Here is a 25929-nt window from a genome sequence, read left to right on the forward strand (position 1 = left end):
GAGAATCTTCAGCTGGTGAGGTTATCACAAAATTAGATATAACAGACATCTCATCACTCCTGCAGCTGTGTGATGATTGATTTCAGCGGGGGCCAAACTCTCTCCCAGCCGGGCGACCTTGCTGGCTGGAGCATGTCAAACTCTAGAAGCGAGCGCAGGGAATGATGAACAAAGATCATCGATGAGAGATTAGAGGGATTCTGGCATGAGTCAAAGCAGGCGATGGCGGTGTATGTAGGGAGTGTGCTGTGTACTGTGCAGCGTGATCCACAGGTACACAATGCAATTCTGTCGGCTCACACAGTCCAATACAGTACGTGGGCCGGCATCGCGCGTTTCTTACGCACCTCGGGCTCCCTTAGGCAAGGTTCCTCGTCTGATCCTCTCCCTTTCTGTCCGAACCAGCGCTTTATAACAGCTACAGTACAGTATGTTGTGATGATCGCATGTACTGTGCTGTACTGTATGTTCCTCTTCACGTTTGCAGTTCTCTCGTCACGGGCATGCACCGCTGCCCACGCTTTCTGCCCAAGATTTAACCCTGCCACCTCCACACATCACCCACGCTGGTGACCACACCTCAAACGCTACAGGCTGTCTCATCGGTCAGGCAGTCCTGTACATATCCCGCCCGCCTTCTCGGAGCATCTTGGGAAGTCGATCATCCCGGTCAAGTGCAGCATGCAACTTGCGCCGCCGTGTGCGGACCACCATCCTCCATTACTTGGTTCGCCTGGCACGAGAGCGCATGTGTCACCGATTCACGCACGCACACCTGTTGGCCTGCCCAAGCCTCCTCGACGACTCATCGGAGTATAACTCATAAGCGTTGTGTACGGCCCATCTTTCTTCTCACGTTTCGAGCTATCCACATCGATCCACGAGAGCAGCGCGGCTGCCCGTGATCATTCATTTCATTTGCCCACGTGCTCTCTTCATTGTCCTGCCTGTTGTTCCCAGGTTCTTATCACTCGGATCTCATCTGATAACCCTCCCATTCTGGCTTTCCTCTCTCGTCTAATCACGAATGCCACACCCGTCGCTATGCGTTCTTACGGCTCGATAGCGCCCGCTCACAAGGCTGACGATGCTGCATACCCAGACGACTACAACGAGGCATCCGGCTCAGCGTCTAGTACGCCTCAATTGGGTGGCAAGCCTGAAGCTGACAACGACGTCGAGTCTCTGTTGCAAGACGACAATCAGACGATCATGTCCGAGACAAGCTCAGGCTCTGCACAGGCAGGTGTAAAGCGACTAGAGGCCATTTCATCGACCTGGTCGAAATCATCTCTCTATGTTGCATATCTCGGAATCGCCCTGCTAGCGTATGCGACATCGCTGGAAGGGCAAGTCACCAACAACCTTGCCATTTATGCCACCAGCGCATTCAAAGCACACGCCCTGGTGTCGACAGTGCTCGTCGTTCAAGGCGTGGTCTTGTCGGTAGTGAAGCCGCCTATGTCAAAGATTGCCGATGTCTTTGGTCGATTCGAGGCCTTCAGCTTATGCGTTGTGCTCTACATCATCGGTTACATTCAGCAAGCGGCCGCCACTAACGTCAACACTTACGCGACCGCCCAAGTATTCTACGCAGCTGGCCAGACAGGTTTGCAGATACTGATTCAAATCTTCATCGCCGACACCAGCGACTTAGTCAATCGAGCTCTATGCTCGACGATTCCGGCCTTGCCTTACCTGGTGAACGTTTGGGTCGGTCCCGCCCTTGCGGACTACGTTCTTGTGCATCTGAATTGGAGATGGGGATACGGAATTTGGGCTGTCGTCCTGCCCATGGCCTTTCTGCCGCTTGCTTTGGCCCTGCTGACGAGCCAGCGCAAGGCGGCCATGCGTGGCGTCTTGCCTAAATCACCGTTCGCTGGCGAATCGTGGGCCGAGATCCTCCGGACATTATGGTACGAACTCGACTTCTTCGGTCTCGTGCTCATCTCCGTCGCATTTGCCCTCATCCTGGTACCTCTCACTTTGGCATCGAAAGTCGGCTGGACCAACCCGAATATTGCTGTGACGTTGGTCATTGGCACAGTCTGCCTTTTCGCCATTCCTTTCTGGGAGAGAAGTAAGACGCTCGCGCCACGTGCCTTTTTCCCACGGAGCTTTTGGCGCAACAGGACGTTGCTGGCTGGCCTCGGCTTGTCATTTTTCTACTTCAGTAAGTGCACTCAACCTTGTGGCTGCTACAATCACAAGACTGACATTGCTTAGTGGCGTTTTATCTTTCTGTGTATCCTTACTTCCAATCTTACCTTTTGGTTGTACAGGACATGTCGGTGACCCAAGCTGGGCAGACAGTCCAGACATTTACTTTCACCTCGACCGTCACTTCGGTCATCATTTCCTTGGTCATCCGATCCACTAAACGATATAAAAGATTTATGGTGCTTGGAACATCTCTATACATGTTCGGACTCGTACTCATGATGTGGTACCGGACACAAGAGTCATCACGGAGCATGATCGTCGCGACGCAGGTCTTCTTGGGAATTGGTGGCAGCCTTACACACGTGCCAGCGCAACTCGGCGTGCAGGCATCTGCAAGCCATTCAGAAGTAGCTGCAGCGACCGCCCTGTTTTTGACGTTCCTCGAGATAGGCGGCGCTGTTGGATCGGCCATTTCGGGAGCAATTTGGACTGCCAATATTCCGATCAAGCTACGTGAATACCTCCCAGACGAGACGCGTGATCAGGCTTCAGAAATTTTCGGAAACATCAGCCTTGCGTCGGGCGGATGGCCTATGGGAAGTCCAACGCGCATCGCCATCAACCAAGCATATCAGGAAACCATGACCAAGATTCTCTTTGTGGCGGTGTGTGTCTCTTTGCCATGCATATTCCTCGCTTTGTTGATGAAGGATTACAAACTCGATGAAATTGACCAGGGTGTCAAAGGAGTGGTTATCGGAGGAGCCAAAGCCAAAGCGAGCGACGACGACGAAGAAGCCGGAGGGGCTTCGCAACCTTTGATGAGAACAAGCTTGAGCAGAGACGACACTCACGATGAAGACGAGAGCGCATATGACGTGGCTACACCAAGTACACTGTCGGCACATGCAAAGAATCGTGCTTGAATGTTTGGTTTAGTCTTGGAGTTAAGGATTGGCGTTTGGTTCGGGTTTTTAATCGCATTGCGGCGACAACATGCCGCACAGATTCGCAGGCATGCATGACATATACGATAGACAGATACGTTGATGATACCCTGAAAGTGGTAGTGGAAAGTGTTGGAGATTGATGAAATGAATGTGTTCCATGATAGAGGAGGTGCCTCTCACGTGTTGAAGAGACTCCTAGGATAAATACCTAGATCGAAACATTGTTCAGAGAATAAGTTTACCGTGCAATTTCGCATATTTTCATTGTGTGAATACGTATTTGACAACAGGCATCCCATCGCTAGACCAGATTCCTTGCATCAAATCCCACGCGACGCAACCCAAGATCACGGGGGCACGAAAACTTACAGAACAGCGTTTTCCACGACATGGACTTCGAGCCAATCCACAGGCCAATGATCATGCCACCAGTGTGTAATGAAATCCTGATGCTGAAGCAAATTGAAATTAGATGCCGCCGCTGGGAGCCACCACGTCTGTTGACGGACGTTTCATCGGTCCTCCAGTAATCGCGAGCCCAGGTCGAGGCTGTAGACCCTGGGCGCTTGCTCTTGTTTGTCGACTTGCCTGCTTGCGAAAGTTTACGCTTGGGCCCAACAGATACAGCACTGCACACGTCCATTTCCACAGCGTCGTTTGGTTGTACAGCCATCAGATCTCTTAATATATCGCCGTCGCAAGTGTACGCATCCCGCCGCTTGCCAAAACCAAGCTACACCACTTCGCCAGCCGATCGCAGAAGAACGGCCGCGTCGGAACGAGTCGCTCGCGAATCGCACATCCGCCCCTTGAACCATACCGGTACACTCCTACAGTCGGGAACTTGAGACTCTGAGATCTGGGTAGTTTGGAAGAAGCCATTGTGGACAAAAGGAGCACGTCGCGAGATTTCCGGGAGGGAAAGCAATAAACAAATCGAAGATCTCGATCAACCATCAACATGACGGTCGCTACTATCAAGTATGTGCATGAGGCCCGGAGCATCTTCCAAAAACGCATTGCTTTGCGACCACAGCGAGGATAGGCGCAAATGCGCGCTTTGACGATCGCTTTGGAGTCATTGATGCAAGTATCGGTTTCGTGGGAGCACAACGCTGATGGTGAGATAGATGTGTGGTAGTCGGTGATGGTGCCGTGGGCAAGACTTGCCTCCTGATCAGCTATACGACGAACAAATTCCCGTCAGAATACGTGCCAACTGTTTTCGACAACTACGCCGTCACCGTCATGTACGCGATACTCTTCTACGCCGACAGCATTGGCAGAGCTATGGCAGCCAGCTTACCATAATTTATAGGATTGGCGACGAGCCATACACTCTCGGTCTCTTCGATACTGCAGGACAGGAAGATTACGATCGTCTGCGCCCTCTGTCGTATCCTCAGACCGACGTCTTCCTAGTCTGCTTCTCCGTCACAGCACCCGCCTCTTTCGAAAACGTGCGCGAAAAGTGGTTTCCCGAAGTGCACCACCACTGCCCCGGCGTGCCTTGTCTGATTGTCGGCACGCAAACCGATTTACGAGAGGACAACTCGGTCCGCGACAAACTCACAAAGCAAAAGATGCAGCCTGTGAGAAAAGAGGATGGTGAACGGATGGCGAAAGAGCTGGGTGCTGTCAAATACGTGGAGTGTTCCGCATTGACTCAGTTCAAGCTGAAGGACGTCTTTGATGAGGCCATCGTGGCTGCGCTGGAACCTCCGGCTGTGAAGAAGACGAAACGTGAGTACAAGAGCGCGTGCGCAGGTGGCCGGCCCATACACGAACGCAAAACTGACCAATACTTACAGGCAAGGGCAAGGGTTGTGTTCTGCTGTAGTCTGATAAGAGGAGCTTTGAACAACATGTTTTCACAATTCACTCTTGGGCAATGGTGTAATGGCGGCGTTTTGGAAAACCATAGCGGGCAATTCTCGATATCCTTTCGTTTCTGACCTTGAACCTCCTTTTTTTTGCAACAGTCTTTTGATGCGGCAGCACTGAACGCAACAGGTGATACCTTGACAGTTCTCAACAGATGATGATATAGCCGGCATCTCCGGCTACGCAAGATACCAGAAGTACAACCGTGAAACCGTGATTTTCAATCGTGGGAATGTTAGCAAAGCCGACAAACACAATCTTTTCGATGCAGGTGTGCAAGCTCTTTGTCAACAGAGCACTGGAGTGAATCCTGGTTGCCCAGCACATTCTGTGCTTGTGAACATCTTCCTTTCACTCATCACACAATCACAACAACTGAACATCAGTACTGATTTCACTTTTAGCCGGACATAATCAACAAACTTGCAATTTTGGCTGATCTCCATCACAGTCATCACCTTCATCATCATGGATCCTGTTATAGAGCCGCCAGGTCAAACGAAAGATGGCGATTCCTCACTGATACAACGACTTGCCACATACGGCCAGGATCCACGAGCCGATGCAGTTGACGCGTTGTTATGCTTGCCTCCACAATCGCCATCTGGTAATGCATTCGCGGCGAAGGCTGAGGCCAAGCACAAACAATTGCTCCTGAGTAATGCGTTCTATCAGGCCCACCACAACGAGGAGCTTGATGTGGAACGTGACGCATCACCAGCTTCAATGGCAACAACTAGCAATCGTGGTAACTTGATGATCGTCGGTAGAGACCACACAACACCCGCAACTCCAAACGAACAGAGCGCAATGACTTTTCCCCCACAGAATGCCACGCCGACAACAAGCAAACGACGACTGACACCAGCACAGCCGAATTGCAAAGCTCTAGATCCAACAAAGCCTGCGAGACCAAGCACCCCTTGTCAAAACACCGATAGTCCAGACGTTCACATTCCATCTCCCACCGCTTTACTCCCTGAGCTTCATCGAGGGAAGTTGAAGAACCATCTGACGACGGAAGCTCCTGTCGAGAGTCAAACCGACTGCGCCGCCACTCCATATTGCGTTGCCATCAACTCAAAGGCTGCCGCAACGAGTCCGATGCAGCATTTTGACCTCCCACCAAGATCTTCGAGCGTACAATCATCAAAGCTGATGGCATTTCGACAACACATGACTGGCACGCCAAGCACAATGTCTGACGATCATGCAATACCACTGTCGCCGTCAAGATCATCTTGTAATCCCGGAAATCAGTCCAAGACTGACCACGACTTGCCATTTGCAACACCGCGTGTGCTTCACGAGTCTCAGGGCTCTTTACATGAGAAGAAATTGCCTGCCGTACCGGGCAACGGGATGGCGTCAATACCAGACGATGGTCAGTTCGCAATCGACTATCCGCATCCATCTGCGACCAAGGCGCTAAAGCTGGTCCCTTCACCTCATGTAACCCAAGTTGCTGAGCCAACTCGGAGGGCACTTATTGAGCAGCGAAAAGAGCAATCTGATATCGATAAGTCACGCTTTAAGGCAGAGCGATACTTCCAGACCTCAGAAAATGATAACACAAATGCTCGATCATCTTTCCCGTGTGGATTTAAAGCAACAGAGCCCAAGACTCCTAAAAAGTCGTCGTTCCTTCAGCGCATCAAAACCAGCTGGAACGCGATGCCCTCATTCGCCTTAGGCAGGAAAGGGGAAGCCGTAAGCACACATGCACCCGACGCGTATAGTCCTGCGGTTGGTGATAGAGTCCTCATCCACGCACAACCCAAAGCCCACGCTATCCTGTTTGGCCGTTCACAATCACAAATGGCATCTCGATCGCCCTCGAAGAAAAGCCTCGTCCGATGGAGGCCCGACATAAACTCTCATGGGACAGAGTCACCTCCCAAACCGTCCTCTCCATCGCGGAAGCCACCACCAATCGATTCACCACTCGAGTTTCCTGAAGAAACTCAATTCGAGTACAAGGATGCGCCGACTCCTCCCGCCAAGGATACGCCGCCCAACAACAAAGTCTCGAAGCAGGCTGAGGATGTTGGTCTTGGGCTTCGCAATTTCGAAAGAACGTCTAGCACTCACAGCTCTCACCAGTCTCCAAGGTTCGGCAGGCACGATGGCCTTGAAGTAGCACCTCTAATCACCAGGCCAATCGAGGACCAGTATCACAGATCGGTCATTCCAGAGCTGGTAACCTTGGAGGACTTCAAGGATTTCAAGTCACGCCTCGACGGCTTAGATATCCACGGACTTCAACTTTCCGGAAGAGACGATAGCATAGCAATGCACTCGTACTACTCGCCGAGTCTATACACTCCTCGGTTCGGCCGGAGAACAACCGATGATGGCTCTTATACTCCACGAACGCGGTGTTCGAGTATGACATCAGAGACCCGCTCAATCTGGCACACTAGTACGGCGGTGCCGTCAAAAATTGATCAATCGCAGAGGAGTAAACCGAGCTCGATGCGGCCTCCTGAGTATGATACGATAAGACAAGAGCAGGTATCGAACAAGGCACGAGCTATCAGCTCCGCAACTGTGACCATTGCATATCCTGGTCTTTCGTCAGACCCTTCGATGACTAGACTGGGAGACCCAGATTTTGTACAGTCTCAAATCGAGAAAGCACAAGAAAATAGCGTTGGCTTGACGAAAACGCCAGAGTGGCGCTTATCCTCCATCCCGAAGAACGATTTCTTCACGTGTCCGAAGGATTCAAGATTCATAGCCCCAGAAAGTGATGTCTTCAGTGAAAGTCCCAAAGTCGTTTTCAGTCCAACACAGGTTGGTCGAGGTGCTCTCCCTCACCCGAACAGTCGGGGAGATACTATCGAGCGTGCTGCTGATCTTTCTTCATCCATTCCTGGTACGTTGCACAAAGAACTGTTGCTTCCGTCGTTGCGCCGCTTGCCAATTCTTCCAGTGACCACATTTGTTGAGCCTCTAAAGCCGAAAAGGCTTCAACGTACGAGTGCGAGCTTCGGTCATACAAATGCCCTCGTGCAGACTTCGTCAGGGTCTGAAGGTGTTGCGCAACAGCAAAACGTCGAAGACACAAGAGAATGTATTCCTCAAGATGAACCACAGGAGGATGGGAGGCTGATGCAACCATTGAGTCAATCTGACCAAAATGTCCACGTTGATGACATTGAGAATGACTCAACCTTTGATAATCTTCTCATTTCAGTTTCTCACAGAGCAGAGAGGGCACGAGAAATGATCGAGCAAGCAATCACAGAACGCAAGAATTCCAATGAAGCGCAGCCGCAAGGTCGAGGCGGCGAGGTCCGTCAAAATTTGAACGAACATGCTGTCGGTGACAGCATTATAACTGCTGCTGATCAAGGAGTTCGCATGCCTGCGCATAAGGAGAGACCTAAACATGACGCCCGTGAAGAGCCTTCCTTCATCACACACCACCTCAGTCGTGAACCGTCCTCTCCAGCGCTGGAATCCTCTCCCGACATAACAAAGGGTCAATCTCGCAGTTTGAGGAAGACTAAGCAAACGAGGATCGTCACCACGTCGCATTCAGGGTCACCTCGCGAGAGGCGAGCACACCGAGCGGAACTAACCTCACGCCCGACTCTCGAAGAATCTATGGCAAAGAATCGCGCTTATGAAGAAACAATCGCGAAGCTCGTGAGACGCCTGGCGGAAGCTGAGAAGAAGAGTGAGGTCTAATTCGTCAGAGATGATAATCAACAGTGTGAGGGAAAGAAAATCTGCAGATTTGAAGTTGTTTCGTATAAAAAGTTTGGAAAATGTAAAAATTTCTCTTTGGAAAACCCATGGTATCTCTTTTTGGATGCAGCCCAGATCCGGCTCACCACCACCTAAACAAAACTCCTGATATCGTATAAACGCCCCTTTTGTTCTCCAATTGCGTGTGAAGGCAATCATGTTTCTGTCTGTTCCGAGTCTTTCTATATTATTCTAAATATACCATTGAAGTGAGAAGGAAGATGAGCATAGCCGCCGCAGATGATGAATTGTATTACAGAGCATAGGCATCGTCATCTTCAACCCGCATCTGCAAGCCACCAGGAATCTGGATTCCTTCCTTGACCCATTCATACTCCGCGACTTCGCCCAGGGGTTTTCGGCCCATGCGCGCTTTCTTCAGTAGACCGTCCACGCAGGGTCGGGCGCCTTCGTAGTCTTTGCCACGGACCGGATCCCACTCGCCGTCTTCGTCGCCGAAGCGGCACCAGATCCACGCTGCGCGCGCGATCCGATGCGTGTTGCGACTGCGGTCGGGTCGCCCTGGAGGTGGATCGAAGGGGAGCCGGCCCTCGATGAGCGCGTATAAGAGAACACCCAACGCCCAGGCATCCGTGGCGCGGCCATCATATGGCTGACCCAGGAGGATCTCGGGCGCGGCGTAGTCCTCGCTGCCGCAGCGGGTATGGAGGAAGATGTCGGCGGGCGGTTCGGGCATTTTCCGGCTGAGGCCGAGGTCGGTCAATGTGATGATCGGGGAGGAGAAGGTGCGAGGTTCGTCGATGGCGCGGATGACGTCTTCGGGGAGGTTGACAAGGACGTTTTCGAGCTTGATGTCGCGATGCACGATCCAGTTGGCGTGGAGGTATTGCACTGCGCTCACCAGCTCGGCGAACATGCGCTGAATCAGGGGCGGCGTGAGGAGTTCCCGCTTGTTGGTGGCGAATTCGAAGAGGTCGCCGCCTGGGCAGTATGTGAGGACTAGTAGGGAGCGCGAGGCTTGGTGCTCGCAGGCTTTGAGCTGGATTAAGGAAGGATGGCAGACGGTTTTGAGCATTTCCACCTCACGCTTCAGACTGACTTCGATCCGTTCCTCGTCAGCGCCGCCCGCAGGTCCATGCTGGACGATCTTTACGGCTACGAGTTTATTGATATCGAGGTGTGCCTCAATCTCTGGCGTGGGATGGGCTGGAATCTTCTCTCGCGTGGCCAGCATGACGGTCGAGAAGGTGCCTTGGCCTAGACGCCGGAGTTGCCGGAATTTCCGCTTCTGATTGTGTATGCCGCAATGAATGTGCAAGAACTCTGACGCAGTTCCATCTTCGAGGTACGGAGGCTCCTCGTTGATATCGTCACTCTCCGCTACGCTCGAGGTACTAGCTGGAGGCGTGGGATTCTGCTGATTGCTTTCGAGGGCGGATAGATTTCGCATCCCACGCTGCCCGGCGAGATATCTTTCCCGATGCATTTGATATTCCGCCGCGTCTATACGGACAGCGTCTGGAGACCCGAGCGTGATATTGCGTGGACGCATATTCAACAGAGGGTTTGGCACAAATTCCGATACGCTGCGATTCCTCGAATGTGTATCTGCCTGCACATTTTCCTTGTTCTTTCCATTCTCAACAGATCCCACTGCATCCGCTGCACTCGACGAATGCACCAAGTTGCTCACCTCTTGCCTCAGACTACCGTATGTTTTCTTTCTTCTTGAGGGTGATGTGGACAGCGTTGGCGAACCAGGTTGTGAACCGTCGTGATTAGAATCTTTGAGAGACCTGGTTGGTGTCTCCGGTATACGAGCTTTCCGCAATGCAGCTGCATCTCCGCCCACCACTGGTGAAGGAAGCGGTGTCAGGTCAGGTAGTGTGGAAAGGTAGGGCGAGGCCAGATTTGAGGTAGACCCCAACGAAGAGGCAAGAGAAGAGGCAGATAGATTTGATCTGAGTGACGAGCTCATATCGCGTATGGCAGTAGGCGACACCAGTAGCTGGTTTGATGTATCGACCAACGAGGCCGATTGGATCGAGGGATAAGCTACCTGTTCGGGTTTTGGGGTGGTAGCAGCAGAAGGAGGGTCGATGTTTGTCTGGATTTGTGATAGCTGGTGTGAGGGAGATTGTGTCACCGTCGGCTCGAGGGAATGTTGTTTTGGTGTCTGTGGTATGCGTGGTTGTCCATCGTCTGTGAGCTCCTGTTGTGGACACGACTGCTGCTTCCCAGACTCTTCGGTCGCGACCTTGGAATCCTGTCGTTCTGGTGGGACATTTTGCTGATGTAGTCCATCTGCTAGTTGGCGGTGTATCTGCGATTCATTGATTTTGGTCGATTCCTGCATTGGATAGAAGCTGACGATCGCGGAAAACAAGCTATGGTCGAGGCTCTACAGAGAGGCCTGGATCTATCGGAATAGATGTAAGCCGACGCGGCAGCTGATCTGTAGACGACAGCTGTGATTCGACGATGCTCGAATGGTATGGCAGTAGGATTTATTGGTGGAGTGAGAGCTTGCGTCTTGTCTGTTCCCTGCCCACCACTTCCTCATGCTATCAGTCGGGGGTCGTTTGTCCAGCAGCCGGGTGAAGGACCACACGTTTGGTGTTACTGTTTTTAGCCGCTGGCGCCGCCAGTAGTGCCCACACGTTGTCAATCATTACCCACAATGACTGGTCGGAGGATGCTTGCCCTCTTGTGCACAGCTGGCGATCATTGACTACACCCATATTTACTAGGTAATCGCGCAAAGAGTACAGTAATGCTGAAGACTCTGCGGGAAAGACCTCGTCCTCATCTGCTGCACAAGAGCTGGCCGTGGACCTGCGACAGGTCAGGAAGCGGAAAGCCGCATTCTGACACACTGCAGCCAGGACAGGACAGTATGTCAGTAATAAGAAGAAGACGAAGATGTGAGCCGCCTGTAAGCGCATTTTCAACCGTGGGCTACGTATGCATGGTTCACAGTCCCGTCTTTTCGATCTTGACGGGGAATTTAATGACACCATGCGCATGGCGTGTCGGATGCGACGTCGTGACTAGATCAAGCGAAGACCTTATGTGTTGGACAGATTAGACTGTACATGAATGAATAGAGCAGACCATGACCAATCTTGTCCCATACCATACCAGACCATACCTTACGGTACTGCACTTGACATGCAGGTGGCATCGTACCAACAGGACGAGACGCTGCACCAAAGTCAGACCTATATTCTCCAGATTCCTAACGCTTACGTGCGATGACAACCATGTGCAACCTATGGCGACTGACCGTCTAGGTGACTTAGTTATCTAGGCCCGTCTCCAGGTGCACCGAGGAGCATCAGCAAGTTCACGGGTTATCAAATCTATTTTGTCTCGTGGTCCTAACTCCTGAGTACCAACCAACACGCGCCCCTCATTTGTGCCCAGTATGCTGCGCCGCAGTGTCTGGCCTCGCCGTCACAAAGCTGATCAAAAGCTCCGAGGTACAGTACAAGGCGCACAACGAACAATGAATGTCACTTGCAGAAGGGCCCTGGTCATTTTTGTCAATAGTGTAGAAGCGTGCTGCAGCCCTGCAGCGGTGGGACCTTGCATTGAATCATCAGTGGGCCGCTGTAGAGTATCGGAACAATTCGAAAACCTCCACGTCCTCACCGCGTCTCCTCACTGGCGACACCACACGATTGACACGTGACACGGACTATTATTGATCGGATAGTAATTATGTTTTGGCTCGGAGGTTAAGTCCAACGCCGGCACTCAAACACGTCCTATGCAAGAACCGCACCACCTTTCCATATTTCAGAATCTAGACCCATCCTCTTCGAAAATCACAAAGGTACGAACCCGATCGACATGATGTTGTGGCTGCCATTCGGTGTGTCGTCCGGCTGGGTCGCAGCACCCACGACTTTTAATCCATGACTGTGCATCCATGACTGTGCAGCATGTAGCATGTACGCCCTGTCCCAGAGCCCAATTTCGCGGTCAAACAGGACGGGGCACTCAGATGACCGTTACGGACCTTGTCCGCTCGTCGACCCTGTAGGATAACAACCAAAGCCGGATGAAATTGTCCTGGCGAGGCATGCTGGCCAGAGCCCGAGGTTCAACGGCCAGTGGTTTGGATTCGCCAGTGAAGTACTTCAACCCGCAAGCATCGTCGCAACTTGCCAATGTTGACATGCGGGCAGCGCTAACAATGGAGACCGGACACGCTGGAGTGCCTGAGACCGAATTCTCCCCTGCCTACAGCGCATTGGCGTCGCTGGGAACCTGCAGCGACCTAGAGCCTGCCACGAATACACGTGCCTTGCGCCGACTGTACGAGGGCGAGGGGGGGTGCGTGAGGAGACACGAGTCGCAAAGCCATCCGCCCAGACCATCATTTCATACTAAATTGACCATCTCATCTGGCACGGTCCGTCGAAAGTGCATCGAGAAATGGTCGGTGGTTTTCCCCGCAGCCTTGATTTCACTAGCGCAAAGTGTACCTGAACGAGCTGGAGGGCAAGTTTGGCCGGGATGTTAGACTGGCGGCAAGCCACTGCAAGGAACGTCGACCGATCGACACGCCTCTTTTGCTGCAAACTTCAGACATCTCGTCGCAATGGTGACCGACTCTTGTGCCGCAGCACCGCATCACCAGGATGCTTACCCTGTCTGTATACGACATGTACATTTGCTTGCACTCAACGAGCCAGTGGGTAGTCGACAAGGATCGTGCGCGCCCTGTCTCAACGTGGGTGGATCCTGGACGCCACGCAAGGAAGATTCCACCGTTTTTGACGCCTCTCTCACCCGCCGTCATCTGGTCCGCTCCTCGTTGGATACACTATAGAGTACACATGTACAACGCTCCTGCAAGCGCAGAGCGATGATGCGGAAACACGCGTCAACGAAGTTTTCTCGCCAGAGAGGGCTTGTAACTCCCCTCGCCACGGCTGCTTGACACCTCGTCTTCATGCCGCGTGGCCGAGTGGGCCGTCGAGATATTCCACCACCGTCGTCAGTTGTTCTCGTTGTTCCTTCCAATCACCTGATAATGTGTAGGGATGAATAGTCGTATGAGCCGCATTTCGAATGTCACTGTTGTACGACATTCTGCATAAACGGCATGACGAGCGGGACCAGAGTCTCGATTGCCACGATTCCACGTCTTGACCCACGCTGAACAACTACTTCTCCCTCACGGCTGGGTAGCAACCCAGTGTCCAATCTTTTCAGTGTCACAACTATCCGGATTACAATGGTCTATACCGCTTGGCTGTTTGTCGCCTCTTTGGTCGTCTTGGGATCTTCGAGTCCAATATCGGCATACAAGGCCTCGAGCAATAATGCTGGGCCTCTCGTTGTTACCAGCAACGGGACAATTCAAGGCATCTACTCTCAAGCCTACAGTCAGGATTTCTTTCTCGGTGTCCCGTACGCTCAACCTCCCATCGACGAACTTCGATTTCGGAATCCTGTCAGTTTGAACAGCACATTCAATGGAGTGTTCCAAGCCACCGCATTCCCTCCGCAATGCGTCGGCTTCGGTGTGAGTCCGTCAACATACGTAGAGGGTCATTACCGGCGCTAACGTGATCCTTCATTCAGTCTGATTCGGATGGAAGGCCACAGTCAGAAGACTGTCTGTATCTGAACGTTGTCCGGCCTTCTGGCTACGAAAACACAACACTCCCAGTTGCTGTCTGGTTTCATGTGAGTATTTAATACTGCTCTCTTGCTGCCTATGCTGACAAGGTTATTCTCAGGGTGGTGCGCTGGTGGAAGGTGGCATACGCGATCCCAGATACAACCTATCATACATCGTCGGAAACTCTGTCAACATTGGCAAACCCTTCATCGCTGTCGCTGTTGCCTACCGATTGAGCGCATGGGGCTTCCTTCAGTCTTCGCAGGTCAGTGCATCTGGCAACACCAACATGGGACTAAGGGACCAAAGATTGGCCCTCCACTATGTGCAAGAGAACATTCAAGGTATCTTCAAAACTCGATACATGGGCGGCTTGCACAACATACTAAACACAAATAGCGTTCGGCGGCGATCCACAAAGGGTAACGATCTGGGGTGAGTCGGCAGGCGCTGGGTCTGTAGGCTGGCACATCACCGCCTACAATGGTCGCAACGACAATCTCTTTCGAGCCGCTATCATGCAATCGGGCAATCCTCTCGCTTATCACAACTATCGCAACACGTCTTATTACCAGCCGTACTATCAGATCTTGATCACTGCTTCCGGGTGTCTTTTAGCGATAGATTCGCTAGAGTGCCTGAGAAACCGGCCTCTCGGGATTGTGAAAGCAGCTATTTTCGCAACCAACCTGCTTATGAGTTGGCAACCCATTGTCGATGAGGACTTTATCGTGCGGACATCCAGTCAACAAATCGCTGACGGTGCTTTCGTCCAAGTCCCCATCATTGACGGCGCCAATACTGATGAAGGGACCGCCTTTTCTCCTTTGCCAGTCAGCGACGAGCTAAGCTTCCTGGACAAGCTCGTCAGTCCGTATGAGCCCGTCAATATTCCCTCAGACTTGGCCGCGGCTGCGAACGCCGTCTATCCTAACAAGCCAGAGTATTGGATCCCCTCTGCGGAGATGCTAGGAAATTCCAGCATCCCACGATTATTCGGCGACGCGGAGGAATGGCGGAGGAGTGCCGCGTACTATGGCGATGCATATTTCATCGCCAATCGCCGCGGCACCTGTCAGGCCTGGGCAGCTCGCGGATTGACCGCGTACAGCTATCGTTTCAATACTTTACCCGCGGGCGTTCCGCGATGCATCGGCGCGACACATTTCCAAGAAGTTGCGTTTGTCTTCAACAATACCCAAGGAGTCGGATACTCGACCAACCCTTTCCAAGGCATGCCGCTCGCTTACCAGCAACTTTCCAAATTTATGGCCTCGGCATGGACCTCATTCATCGTCGATCTCGATCCCAATAGCTTCATCACCGCGGGCTCCGGGGCGCCTATGTGGCCGAAATACTCCGTCGATCAACCCGAAAACATGGTTTGGGATGCGAGCATGACCGGGATAGCCTACACCGAGCCGGACACATTCCGTCAGGAAGGAATCCAGTGGATCCTGGACCACGCGGACGCATATCAGCGATGATGGGCTGGCGAGAGCCACTTTTCACTTCTCCCGTTTAGAATTGATCGTTTTTCAAGCGTGGTGTTTTTGGCCCCGGCGAGGCAGGTCGTTCTAATTTTTTTTCTTCCCGGACAAGGTCCATAAATACGAGATACCCTGTTGCATCACAAAAATTTATTTCTCGGTTACGGGACATACTTACGCCTTTGCTTGGGCCCGTGCGTATCGGTTCTATTACAATCACTTCATCTTATTCTTGAGAGAGTCGATCACCCGAGCATACTTTTCTGGCCAGATGCTTGCCATGTGGTCCTCACGATACATGTGCCGCTGGTGTTGCTGCTACTGCCGTCGCTGGCAATGCCGAATTGGTGCATCAATGGCTTTTTTGGACCAAGAGATATCTTGTTTGCCATTGGGATGAGACGTTGCCCTTGTTCTAGGGCATCACATAACACTCGCCCAGCAGTCGATTTGCGCTACGAATGCTGCATAGGGCATGCCGAGAGATCGAACATCACAGATTACCATTCTATACGATACACAATCGCCGCAGTACATCGCCACCCAGAAGGGATGCATCAACGATTTTGCTTGTCAGAGCCTCACTCGCACACCCTGGATTCTTTGTGGCGCAAGGATATCAGTGTTTGATCACAACTGGTGAGCCAAAATTTGGAACCGTAACAGGCGGCGTCACCTGGTGATACGACATCGCTATGTGGAGGACTAATAATAAGATGACCCTGATTTTACCAGGACATCCAATCTTCCAACTTCTTATCATCACTTCTAGAGTTGACCTTAGATAAACATGCTTTATAACATGACGGTACTGACGGGTTGCCTTCTTTATCTTGGTCGATCAACAGAGTTCACTACAAGCGAGTTAGTAAATGTCACAAGGTGAGAAGTGTACCATCCGTGCATCATCATATGTGTTCCTGGGGATCAATTTAGTTATTTTAGTTCGCAGCTGGCGGGGGCGAAATGAACTTTGGTGCTTTCCGCGCCCGTTGGGTCAACCAAGTCTGACTCGAGGAGGCGACCAAACGATCCCGGTCTCACCACTCACTGGGACGTCTGTCATACTAGGCACAAGATTTTACTGTACCAGGCAGTCGTTATCATCACTGCTGTGATTGTTTACGGTTCATCAGCTGTGATGACCTTTCAGCAGCGGAACAAGTCCAGGTTGATCGAATGGCAAAGTATTGAGTCCAGTTGCCTTTGACGAGTGCCAAAGAGGATGCAACGAGGATGTCTACGTGTCGACCACGTTGCTATCCTAAAAGATCGTGATGCGCGGAAAACGGTCGCGTGCTCATCGACGAACGAGCCAGCCTACATGCAGCTGTTGCAGCGTTGATCCGGGGTTCCTATGTTTTTCCTCCCACAATGTCAAAATCTCTATCACGGAGGCACGATAACGATATGGAAACGGCAGATAGGGAGCACTTTTCAGGTTCCACCGTCCGAGGTTGCTGTTGCTGGTTGCCCAGGCCTTGCCTGCCAGGTGGTGGGTATCCATGTAGAAATCATATCCGTACTCGTCTTATTACAGGTACAAATGTAGTATGGAGAGATTGGTCTGGCATTGGATACACGAGAGATGCCTACCGCTGTTCTCCCATGCTTCTATCACAGTCCTGAAGCCGTCCTGGAGATATCGTATCTCAGGCGAACATTGGTTGCACGCCCTGCAGTACTCTCTTCGTTCTCACTTTTCCACGTCTTGACATCGCAAGGGTGACTTGCAACTCGACAGTACGCATCTCGAATCCACCCACACCCACCCGATACGACTCTAGAATTTTGCGAAGATTATTATTTGTTATAGGAATAGAGCGGCGCCTCGTATTCCGGAAACAGAAACATGCCTCATGGCGTACCAATTGTTGGGGATTTACTAGTGACGACGGTCTCCGCCTCTCTTCGCCGCACCCCATCCGGCCCACAGCCAAGACGCGTATCGGATCTCCAGGGCCACGAAAACATCTCACGCCTTGAACGTTCGGCGGAGGAGATCAGCATTCAACAAAGCGGCCGACATGACTTCGCCGATAGTGGTAAGCGGCCGCCATCATGCGAGAGGAAGGAGGAGCATCGCTCTTCCTCGTCTTCCTTGCCGCGCCCCACCCTGGCCCTTGCCGATTTGGTGCAGTCGCTGCGTGATCGAGACAGTATCGGAGCGCAGAGTTGCGCTAGCTCGAGTGGTAACTCCGTCTTAGATGACGGGGACGGCCATGTTGATAATAATAATAATTGGCAAGGTCACTCTCCCACCAGTGACACACTTGCGATTCCTTCGGAATCCTTTCTCTCTGGATCTTGGTCATTCCTTCCTGCGAAACAATTCGAATTTCCCTCGTCGCCATCACGTCGTACCGGAAGTCGTCACATGGCGGAACCCGTCCAGGAGGGCAGGTCGCTGGACATCGGCCCCGGGCCACGCTCTCCCACCTCAGAAGATGATGAGGCTTCTCGGCGAATGTCACAATCGTCCTTTGCGAAGAGATGGGATCAAATTGCAGGACAAATAGGAGAAGATGTACATGTTTTCCCGTCTCATCCTGGGCAACTCGCCGTACACACAGTCCCCACCAGACCCGAATCCACAGATACCTTCCACGAGGCACAACTGGCGTTCAAGGATTTTGACGGTGTTCACTTCTCTCCCGAGACCGAAGAATACGTCGAGTTGGGTGCGGATGGCGAAGAGATCCGTCGGATATCTGCCCGCACTTCGTCAGGCAGCCTCCTCGATGTGGGCGCCCTCCTACGAAGCCCACCTCCCAAGGTGTCACTCGGCGCTCCGCCACCCGACGAGAACATGGTCTATTATCCAGCACCAGTGCCACGGATGTTGAATTTGCCTAAGAGGCTTTCTCAACTCCCCGCGGCCACGGTGCAGGCTCGTCGGCGTACACAATTGATCACTGATAACCACGTTGGTGCCCGACAGTCTGCAATTTGGCCCTCGCAAACCAATCTGAGCGATTCGTCGCACGAACAAATAGCTGGTGTGGATCCTGTGGGGACAGGGGAAAATCGCCGTAGCATGTTGAACCAGCGCGTCAGCATGGCCAATCTTCCACCACAACTACGAGCCAGTGTCTACTTCGAGCATGAGTCTATTGGACAAGAAGTCGAGGTCAAGTCAGAGTCAGCTGTGGCCACCCTTGATAGCATTCTCAATGCGTCCGCTACGGCGCCGGTCAACGCGTTCACAGATCATCCGTTTGCAGGCGATGTTCGCAAATCAGTCTATGCTTCAGGCAACGTTGGACGGCGGCGCACAGTTTTACTTGAGCCTGCGACTGTGAAGAAAGACGAGACGAAGCGGAGAAGTAATCTGGGCCTGAATTTCCGTCGTAGTAGCACCAATCTCGATGGCGAGTTGGGTCGGCCGCAGAGCCGCTCAAGTCTTGCTGCGGATAGGACGGTAACGCAGCGGCGGAGCACATACAGCCTTGGAGATGAGCTGGAGCGTGTTGCCGAGACAGAATTCTCCGATTCGGAACATGTGAATGAAGACGGAGAGGTCGACGCACATGCCCGCCATGGTCACCGTAAGACACTGAGCGCTGGGGATCAGATCTACCACAACTACATTGAAGAGGAGGAAGATGACGAGCAGGAATTGGAAGAGGAACAAAGAGAGTACGTGGAAGAAGAGGAGGTCATATACGCCGCTCCATCGACACTGCTCGCTGAACTTCAAGTACGAAAAGCTCAGCAAAAGTCCAGAAGCAGGACCGCTGCTACAGCCTTTCCAAATGGCATGCATAGTACTTTGTTGCAGTTAGATGCCGTCGAGGAGATCAGCAAAAAGAATCGTAAGATCAAACGCGTCGAGCTTGCGTGGGAAGATCCCGGAATGCGGAACCACGACATAGCAGCCAAGGATGCTGATGATGAAGACGTCCCTCTCGGCATGTTGTACAAACCCAAGAACAGCAAGAACAAAGCAGGCGATGGTAATGATTGGCCAAGGCCTATGGGATTGATGGAGAGACGTGAGTTGGAGGACAATGAGCCGCTCAGCAGTCGAAGGAGTAGGCTGAGAGGCGAGTCTCCACCTCGGAATCAACGTCGGGCGCATCGTCAAAGCATACAGGCACTCCAACAGCCAACGATCTTGCTTCCCAAAGCAGAAGAGGAGGAGGATCCGTCAGAAGCCAATGAAACCCTTGGGCAGAGAGCATGGCGCTTGAAGACCAAGGACAAATTAGACACCGCCATATCTGACGTTGCACCGAAGACTGGAGCTCGACCTCTGAGCACATTTTCCGAGGATGTCCTTGGTCAATTCGGAGGCCTCGACGTTGCGGATGAGTCGACCAAAGAGGGTACGGCAAATCCATCAGGTTCGGCAGAGGCGCTGCCCCAGGAGGAAACATTGGGCCAGCGCCGAGCCCGACTTCAACGGGAACGTGAAGCTTCTGGCGAAATGGCCCGCCCTGCCACAGCATCACCCTCGCGACCAGTTCTACGCTCGAATAATAGTCTGGCCGACCTGCTCTCCGCCAACCCCGTGGGAACGAGAATGGCAAACAAACACGCCGAGCCCGTCCAGGGCACCCTCCTTCACGCCAATGCACAAATGCAGCTGAAACACAAACAAGACCTCTCGCAGCAAAACTTCCGCTCCTCTAGCATGTTACACAACCACCCCTTGGTCAACGCCAACCAATTCCCAACCCGCGACATCAGCGGCGGCGGCCTCCTCGGGAACCACGCAAGTCGGCCCCGCAACGGCGGTTTCGCAGGCGGGATGTACAACCACAGCGGCCAACCCATGCCCCTATCCGCCGTCTCCTCTCCCACCCTCGGCATGAACAATACAGGTTACTTTTCACCTCCGATGGAAGCTATGCACTTTTCGCCGCAACAGCAAACCCTCATGAGTCCCGCCGCTTACTCGACCATGCCGGCTGCGGCTATGGTCGGAGCTTATGGTTTTGGTGGCATGCCGTATGGGAGTCCCGTGGCGATGGGCATGCAGGGAATGATGCCGATGGCAGCGCCGATTGTGGATCCGGCGTTGAAACCTGATCAGAGGAATGCTATCGATCGATGGCGGATGGGCATCGACTCGTAGAGGGTCGTGTTGATGGGTGGGAGGCTTTTTGTAGTATTATGTAATCATGATTATACGAATAGATGGTGGGTTTGCTTGTCGGAGTTTTCGATCTACACATCCAGGGATTCCATCCAGGATGCAGCAGGCTTGCAACGTATGGAACAATGAAACAAAGTCGTGAGACAGGGGAGGAAAAATTAATATATCCATGAAGGAACCGAGAGATTTAATTTACGATAAAGCTTTTGACGCACTCCTCTTCTCCGCCGCCACCCTCCGCTGCTTCCACTGCCACTCGAGGAGCACAGGCAAGAAATGCCATAGATCAAACTCCGGCCACAGGCATCCGAGGAATCGCATCTCCGTCGTCTCATGGCACTGCCACAGCAGGAAATCCGACAATCGCTGCACGCCTGATGTGCGGATCAGCAGGTCCAGCGGCGGCGCGTCCGCCGTGTACATGTTCCGCGTGAGAATCTCGGCGGTGATGGCCTCGGCGTCGGGCATGTTTTTCCTCGAGCGACCGTTGCTGCTGCTGCTGATGCTCGTGGTCGAGTGGGCTTTGTGGATGGGCGAGGAGTTGCGACTGGTCTGGCTGGAGTTGTACTGGATGTTGGAGGAGGTTTCGAGGTCTTGCTCGGAGAATTCGGTGGATTCCGCATCCGAGATGAGCGTGTGGCCGTCTTCGCGCGTGCAGTATTCCGGAGTCTGCGGGATCGGGTGGTCGTGGTCGTGGGGGTTGTGGTTGGTATGGTGCTGTAGCTCGAGATCTTCCTCGGCGACGGCGGATAGCGTCCGGTTCAGGATGTTACGCTGGATGTGGGTTTCGCTGAAGGGTCGCTTTTGTCTGGTGCGCTTGGGAGGTTCGCTGAACTCGCGCACGGTCTCGCGGATGCTGTGGGTGATCTCCTCCCGGCCGGTGTATGGGAAGCAGACGTTTAGCACAGTCTCGTGGTTGTGCTTCGTCATCTCCACGGCGCGATTGACCTGCTCAAGCACGTCTTCACGGATCAAGCTATGATCGCCCAGAATACGCACGCTGGCGCCATAGCGATCAAACAACTCTCCGTGTTGGCTCATCTGGACCAATTTCGTCTTGGCCATGTCCATCAATCCATCCACCTCGTACTTGGACCGCTTGAAGTTCTCGATCGAAAAGGCGTAAATGGTCACCACTTTCACGCCGCTCTTATAGCACACTTCAAGTATGCGCGCCAATGCCTCAAAGCCCAGATGATGCCCTTCCACTGTCTCCACCTTGTTCTTTCGGGCGTACCTTCGGTTGCCGTCCATGACGAATGCAATGTGCTTAGGAATGGGACCGCATTTCAGACTGCCGATGAGTGTCTCGCGTAATTGTTGCATTACGAATTCGACGGGCGGGAGTGATAGGAGCCATCTTGTAAGGTGGCTGCTGTTTGCAACAGACATTATGGCGATTGTTGTAGGAACGAATGGACAGACTCTCGAGAGTTAGGTATGATCGTAATTAATTATCAGGCGAGAGTATTGAAGGACTCCCTTGCTTGCGATCAAGATTAATATAGGACGGGCCGCCAAAACATTGGCAAGGTTGGCAGTGCAGGATGATGCTGAATGTAGACGACAGTCCAGAGGCACGAGCTACGACACGTGCGATTTGACGATATGTCGTGAATGAGAGATTAACGATGTTGGAAATTAAAGAAAAGGAACGTGTTTGTAAGAAAGGAAAGCCAAGAAGAAATGCCTGTGCTGTCGCTGCCGACGTTGCAGCGAAAAGTTGTGGTTGTTGTCGTCGTCGTCAAGAGCGCAACAGGGAACGCCGCGATATACGCAATTCCCGGGCGCAGCGTTGGAACACGCTGGCGAGCTTCGTCACCATCGGTCAGGGCTTCTTTCTTGGGAGGATCACTCTGTGGATTTCTGCCATAAATTCACTCTCCCCTTAACGTACGTAATCCTCAGATCTCTAAAACATCACGCGACACAGGCTTGACCGTCTTTACTTTACTCGTTCGTGAAGATTACCTGTAACAGGTGAGGAACACCACAAGGCGAGAAGTTTATAGAAACCTCATATATGTACTTAGTCCCTAGAGAACAGTAGTAAAGTGAGGCCCGGGGTGAAGGTGAAGATGACGATGCATTTGTCGCGGCACAACAACAGACGGGGTTTAGCTGATGTAAAGCACGGACCATGCAAGGTGGTCCGGTCTGGCGTGCAAATTTGTGCGGGTCGAATACGCGATGGTCCTACAATTCCCTCTTCTTCTCTCGCACCTTCTTTTCCTCACTTCCAAATATCATATTTGTCGGGACAGGGCGCAGGCGTTTTGACCGCACCAACTCGTTCGCACATGCATCGAATGGATCGCTGTGAGAGATGAAGCCAGGTTGACTGTCATCGTTGTCAGACTGTGCCATATATACACAGCCCGCCCGGCCAAGGGTTTTGGACTAGCGGCCGGATCATCTTCAGAATGCGGCTTGCGGGTTGAAAGCTGGACGACAGCTGCCTTCCAACACTCTTCCTCTTCCATCATTACAAATCCACCAACCTTAACCCTCGTCATCTTCCACACATCGTCGCCTCGTCGATGAGCTAAATTATGGATCGCAAAGAGGTGGATCGTATGGCGCAGCAGCTGGCCAGCGGCTTCGAGGCTCTACGAGATCAGTACGAGAAACTCTACAGTCAGCATGAGTTGTTGGAGAAGAAACTGGTCAACGCCCGAGAACAGGTATTTCTACCCTTTCGTCATCCTCCTTTTCTGAAGCACAATCAGGATATCATGAAGACAAAATCAGCTCTAGATCTTAAGTCGTACGCGGCGGTGAAGGCATTTTAATTAGACTCTGACAACTCCTACAATCTTCCCCTTTGGCACAAGAAATTTTCGCCATGATCGCATTTGCTAATCCAAAGCACAGTATAACGAACTCGCAAAATTATACAATTCAGGTGCGAACAGCACTCCACCTTTGAGCCTGTCTGGTCAATCGAAGCTTGAAGCGCCTGCAACGGTGGATGCCGCCACAGCGCTTCAAAATAGCACGGATCAAGTGTCCAAAGCTGCGGCGAGCAAAGTCCGACTAGCTGGCAAGGTTGCGTCTCAGTTCCGACAAGGCCTGCCGAGCTTCTCAGACACGGCATCGAACGGCGTACGGATTTGGTCTGGCCCTTTCGCCGATAGACCTGAACCATGCAGTTCGAATATGCCATCTATTTCCGAATCGCCGCTTGAACAAGACTTCACTGTGGAAGGGAAACCCAGCCAGTTAGGTTGTCCATTCGCCGGTATGAATAGGAAAAGATTGAGTTCGCATGCCGCCAGCGTCCTGAGCCGCTATAATACCGGAAGCACCGGCGCGGCGAGCACACCCATTAGCTCTTCCAGTCAAGTCAATATAAAAGATAACGTATCTCGTCGATCTAGTCGTCGACAGAGCTTTCCCGATCCTATCAAAGCTGAAATCTGTGGGCTTTCTGATCACCGCGCACCATGTGAGGCAGTAGAAATGCCCGACCGGAACCCTCCAGCTGTCGAAGATGCTGGCGATGCTCCCGTCTGCCCGATACGTTTCTTGGACCAACATTCACCTGAAGAAGTAGCCACATATGTAAGTCATTGTATTGTTATTCTGCCTCGGATGATGTGCCTGACAATCTCATCAGTTCGAAAAACACAAACACGAGCTGCCCAGAAGCCACGAGGTCTGTGTGATGCGGTATCAAAGCAACGAAGATCAGATCAAGGAACTCGACGCGAAGTACGGTAACATCGTCTCCATGATTCAGGGCCTGGGTCTGAAGCACAAAGACATGCTTCCGCCGGAGCCAGAGGATCAAGGCGATGAGGCGGTGGAGGATGATATCAGTGATGAAAAAGTGCGGAAATGGGCGAGCAGCGTCAGTGCTCAAGCAGCTGTCGAATGTCCCATCGACGACGACAATGCCGAGGACGACAACCCAGACGAATCTGAGGATCGAGTGTCGCACTTTGAACGTCCACTGCGTGATATCCGTGTTGGCGAGTCTCCCAGCCGACCTTGGGGGATCTCCGTACCAGCCCAATATCTCGAGAAAGCCAACAGCGAGCACAGCAGCAAACCAGCCCAAATATCATCACCTGCTGTGGTCGAACATGCTTCTCAGCCTAGCCCATTGGACCCATCAAGCGAGAAATCTCCTCTACGCTGCCCATTTGGTCACGGATCTGGTCCGAAACCACCCGGACACGACACCACACCTGTCATATTACCTCCGCAATCCGACAAACATGACACACCCACCCACCAGGTCCGAACGGAAGACAGACCTGGTGCGACACCCGCTGACACATCGACTCCCCCGGCCGAGGGATCGCCGCGGATGGTGTTCAACGGACCTGTCTTTATCGGTTACAGTCCTGAGGATGCGGCGAAGATCTTGAGGTTGAGCGGCTTTGGCGGAGGATCATGAAGTTTTTGATATGTGCATTATGAAATTGTATAGATACCTTCTCGCATTTGAGCGACTCTTGTCTCTTCATTATAGTGTTTCGTTCCAGTACGGAAGATTGTGAACTAGTTTCAAACAAGACTTCGGTAGCTTCCAAGACAGTCTGTACTTATAGACATCCGGAAAACATCAAGGTCGATCTATGTCTATCTCGGTTCATGTACGTGAATCGACACAACAATCAATGACACCTGCGTGGACCGTGGGCGGGCAATCACTGTCGAGATCGTTGCCACTCCTCCTCCGTAAGCGACCGGATGCCGGGAGATACCTACTTTGTGTTATTCCATGTCGTGCACTCGGCAATTCCCAAGGTTTCACTGTCAATTCTCCTCGAGGGCTTCGTCGAAGGAGGCTCCGCCAAAGAAGGCTTTTATCTTACCATCTCCACATCACCGCTGGCCACCGACCACATAAAGGCCTAGCAGTTTCTGCAACGCGTTGTCAAGCGACTGTGTGTTAGTGATGGTGATGTGCGCTTGCTCAACGATCTTGCTCTTGCTGTTGATCACAACCCTAATAAATTTACCCCAAAATGTAAG

At 52.4% G+C, this 25929-nt stretch overlaps 8 protein-coding genes across 8 annotated transcripts; 6 read left to right on the plus strand and 2 right to left on the minus strand.

Annotated features, from left to right (window-relative positions):
• Positions 1-1212: 1212 nt before the first annotated feature.
• K489DRAFT_320737 (putative siderophore-dependent iron transporter) lies at positions 1213-3089 on the plus strand (the record flags this gene model as incomplete). Its single annotated transcript, XM_033601483.1, has 2 exons — positions 1213-2173; positions 2227-3089. The coding sequence occupies 2 exons, from the start codon at positions 1213-1215 to the stop codon at positions 3087-3089; spliced, it is 1824 nt and encodes a 607-aa protein (XP_033459263.1).
• Positions 3090-4074: 985 nt separating this feature from the next.
• On the plus strand, positions 4075-4953 carry K489DRAFT_410560 (uncharacterized protein; the record flags this gene model as incomplete). Its single annotated transcript, XM_033607718.1, has 4 exons — positions 4075-4094; positions 4244-4363; positions 4432-4856; positions 4925-4953. The coding sequence occupies 4 exons, from the start codon at positions 4075-4077 to the stop codon at positions 4951-4953; spliced, it is 594 nt and encodes a 197-aa protein (XP_033459264.1).
• A 2244-nt stretch (positions 4954-7197) lies between these two features.
• K489DRAFT_380977 (uncharacterized protein) lies at positions 7198-8726 on the plus strand. The gene has a single exon (XM_033605000.1). The coding sequence runs from the start codon at positions 7290-7292 to the stop codon at positions 8691-8693; it is 1404 nt and encodes a 467-aa protein (XP_033459265.1). The 5' UTR covers positions 7198-7289; the 3' UTR covers positions 8694-8726.
• On the minus strand, positions 8721-11537 carry K489DRAFT_380978 (kinase-like protein). The gene has a single exon (XM_033605001.1). The coding sequence runs from the start codon at positions 11068-11070 to the stop codon at positions 9007-9009; it is 2064 nt and encodes a 687-aa protein (XP_033459266.1). The 5' UTR covers positions 11071-11537; the 3' UTR covers positions 8721-9006.
• A 2206-nt stretch (positions 11538-13743) lies between these two features.
• Positions 13744-16009, plus strand: K489DRAFT_236500 (alpha/beta-hydrolase). Its single transcript, XM_033599849.1, has 4 exons — positions 13744-14253; positions 14313-14417; positions 14471-14696; positions 14752-16009. The coding sequence occupies exons 1-4, from the start codon at positions 13963-13965 to the stop codon at positions 15837-15839; spliced, it is 1710 nt and encodes a 569-aa protein (XP_033459267.1). The 5' UTR covers positions 13744-13962; the 3' UTR covers positions 15840-16009.
• Positions 16010-18219: 2210 nt separating this feature from the next.
• On the plus strand, positions 18220-20922 carry K489DRAFT_320780 (uncharacterized protein; the record flags this gene model as incomplete). Its single annotated transcript, XM_033601489.1, has 1 exon — positions 18220-20922. One exon carries the CDS (start codon positions 18220-18222, stop codon positions 20920-20922), a length of 2703 nt encoding a protein of 900 aa, XP_033459268.1.
• Positions 20923-21135: 213 nt separating this feature from the next.
• Positions 21136-22335, minus strand: K489DRAFT_321042 (Undecaprenyl diphosphate synthase; the record flags this gene model as incomplete). The annotated part of the gene is made up of 2 exons (XM_033601508.1): positions 21136-21540; positions 21688-22335. The coding sequence occupies 2 exons, from the start codon at positions 22333-22335 to the stop codon at positions 21136-21138; spliced, it is 1053 nt and encodes a 350-aa protein (XP_033459269.1).
• Positions 22336-23106: 771 nt separating this feature from the next.
• Positions 23107-25525, plus strand: K489DRAFT_380981 (uncharacterized protein). Its single transcript, XM_033605002.1, has 3 exons — positions 23107-23627; positions 23818-24507; positions 24563-25525. Exons 1-3 carry the CDS (start codon positions 23496-23498, stop codon positions 25346-25348), a joined length of 1608 nt encoding a protein of 535 aa, XP_033459270.1. The 5' UTR covers positions 23107-23495; the 3' UTR covers positions 25349-25525.
• Positions 25526-25929: the final 404 nt, after the last annotated feature.

Source organism: Dissoconium aciculare (assembly GCF_010015565.1).
Source record: "Dissoconium aciculare CBS 342.82 unplaced genomic scaffold K489scaffold_7, whole genome shotgun sequence".
NCBI classification, from domain to species: Eukaryota; Fungi; Ascomycota; class Dothideomycetes; order Mycosphaerellales; family Dissoconiaceae; genus Dissoconium; species Dissoconium aciculare.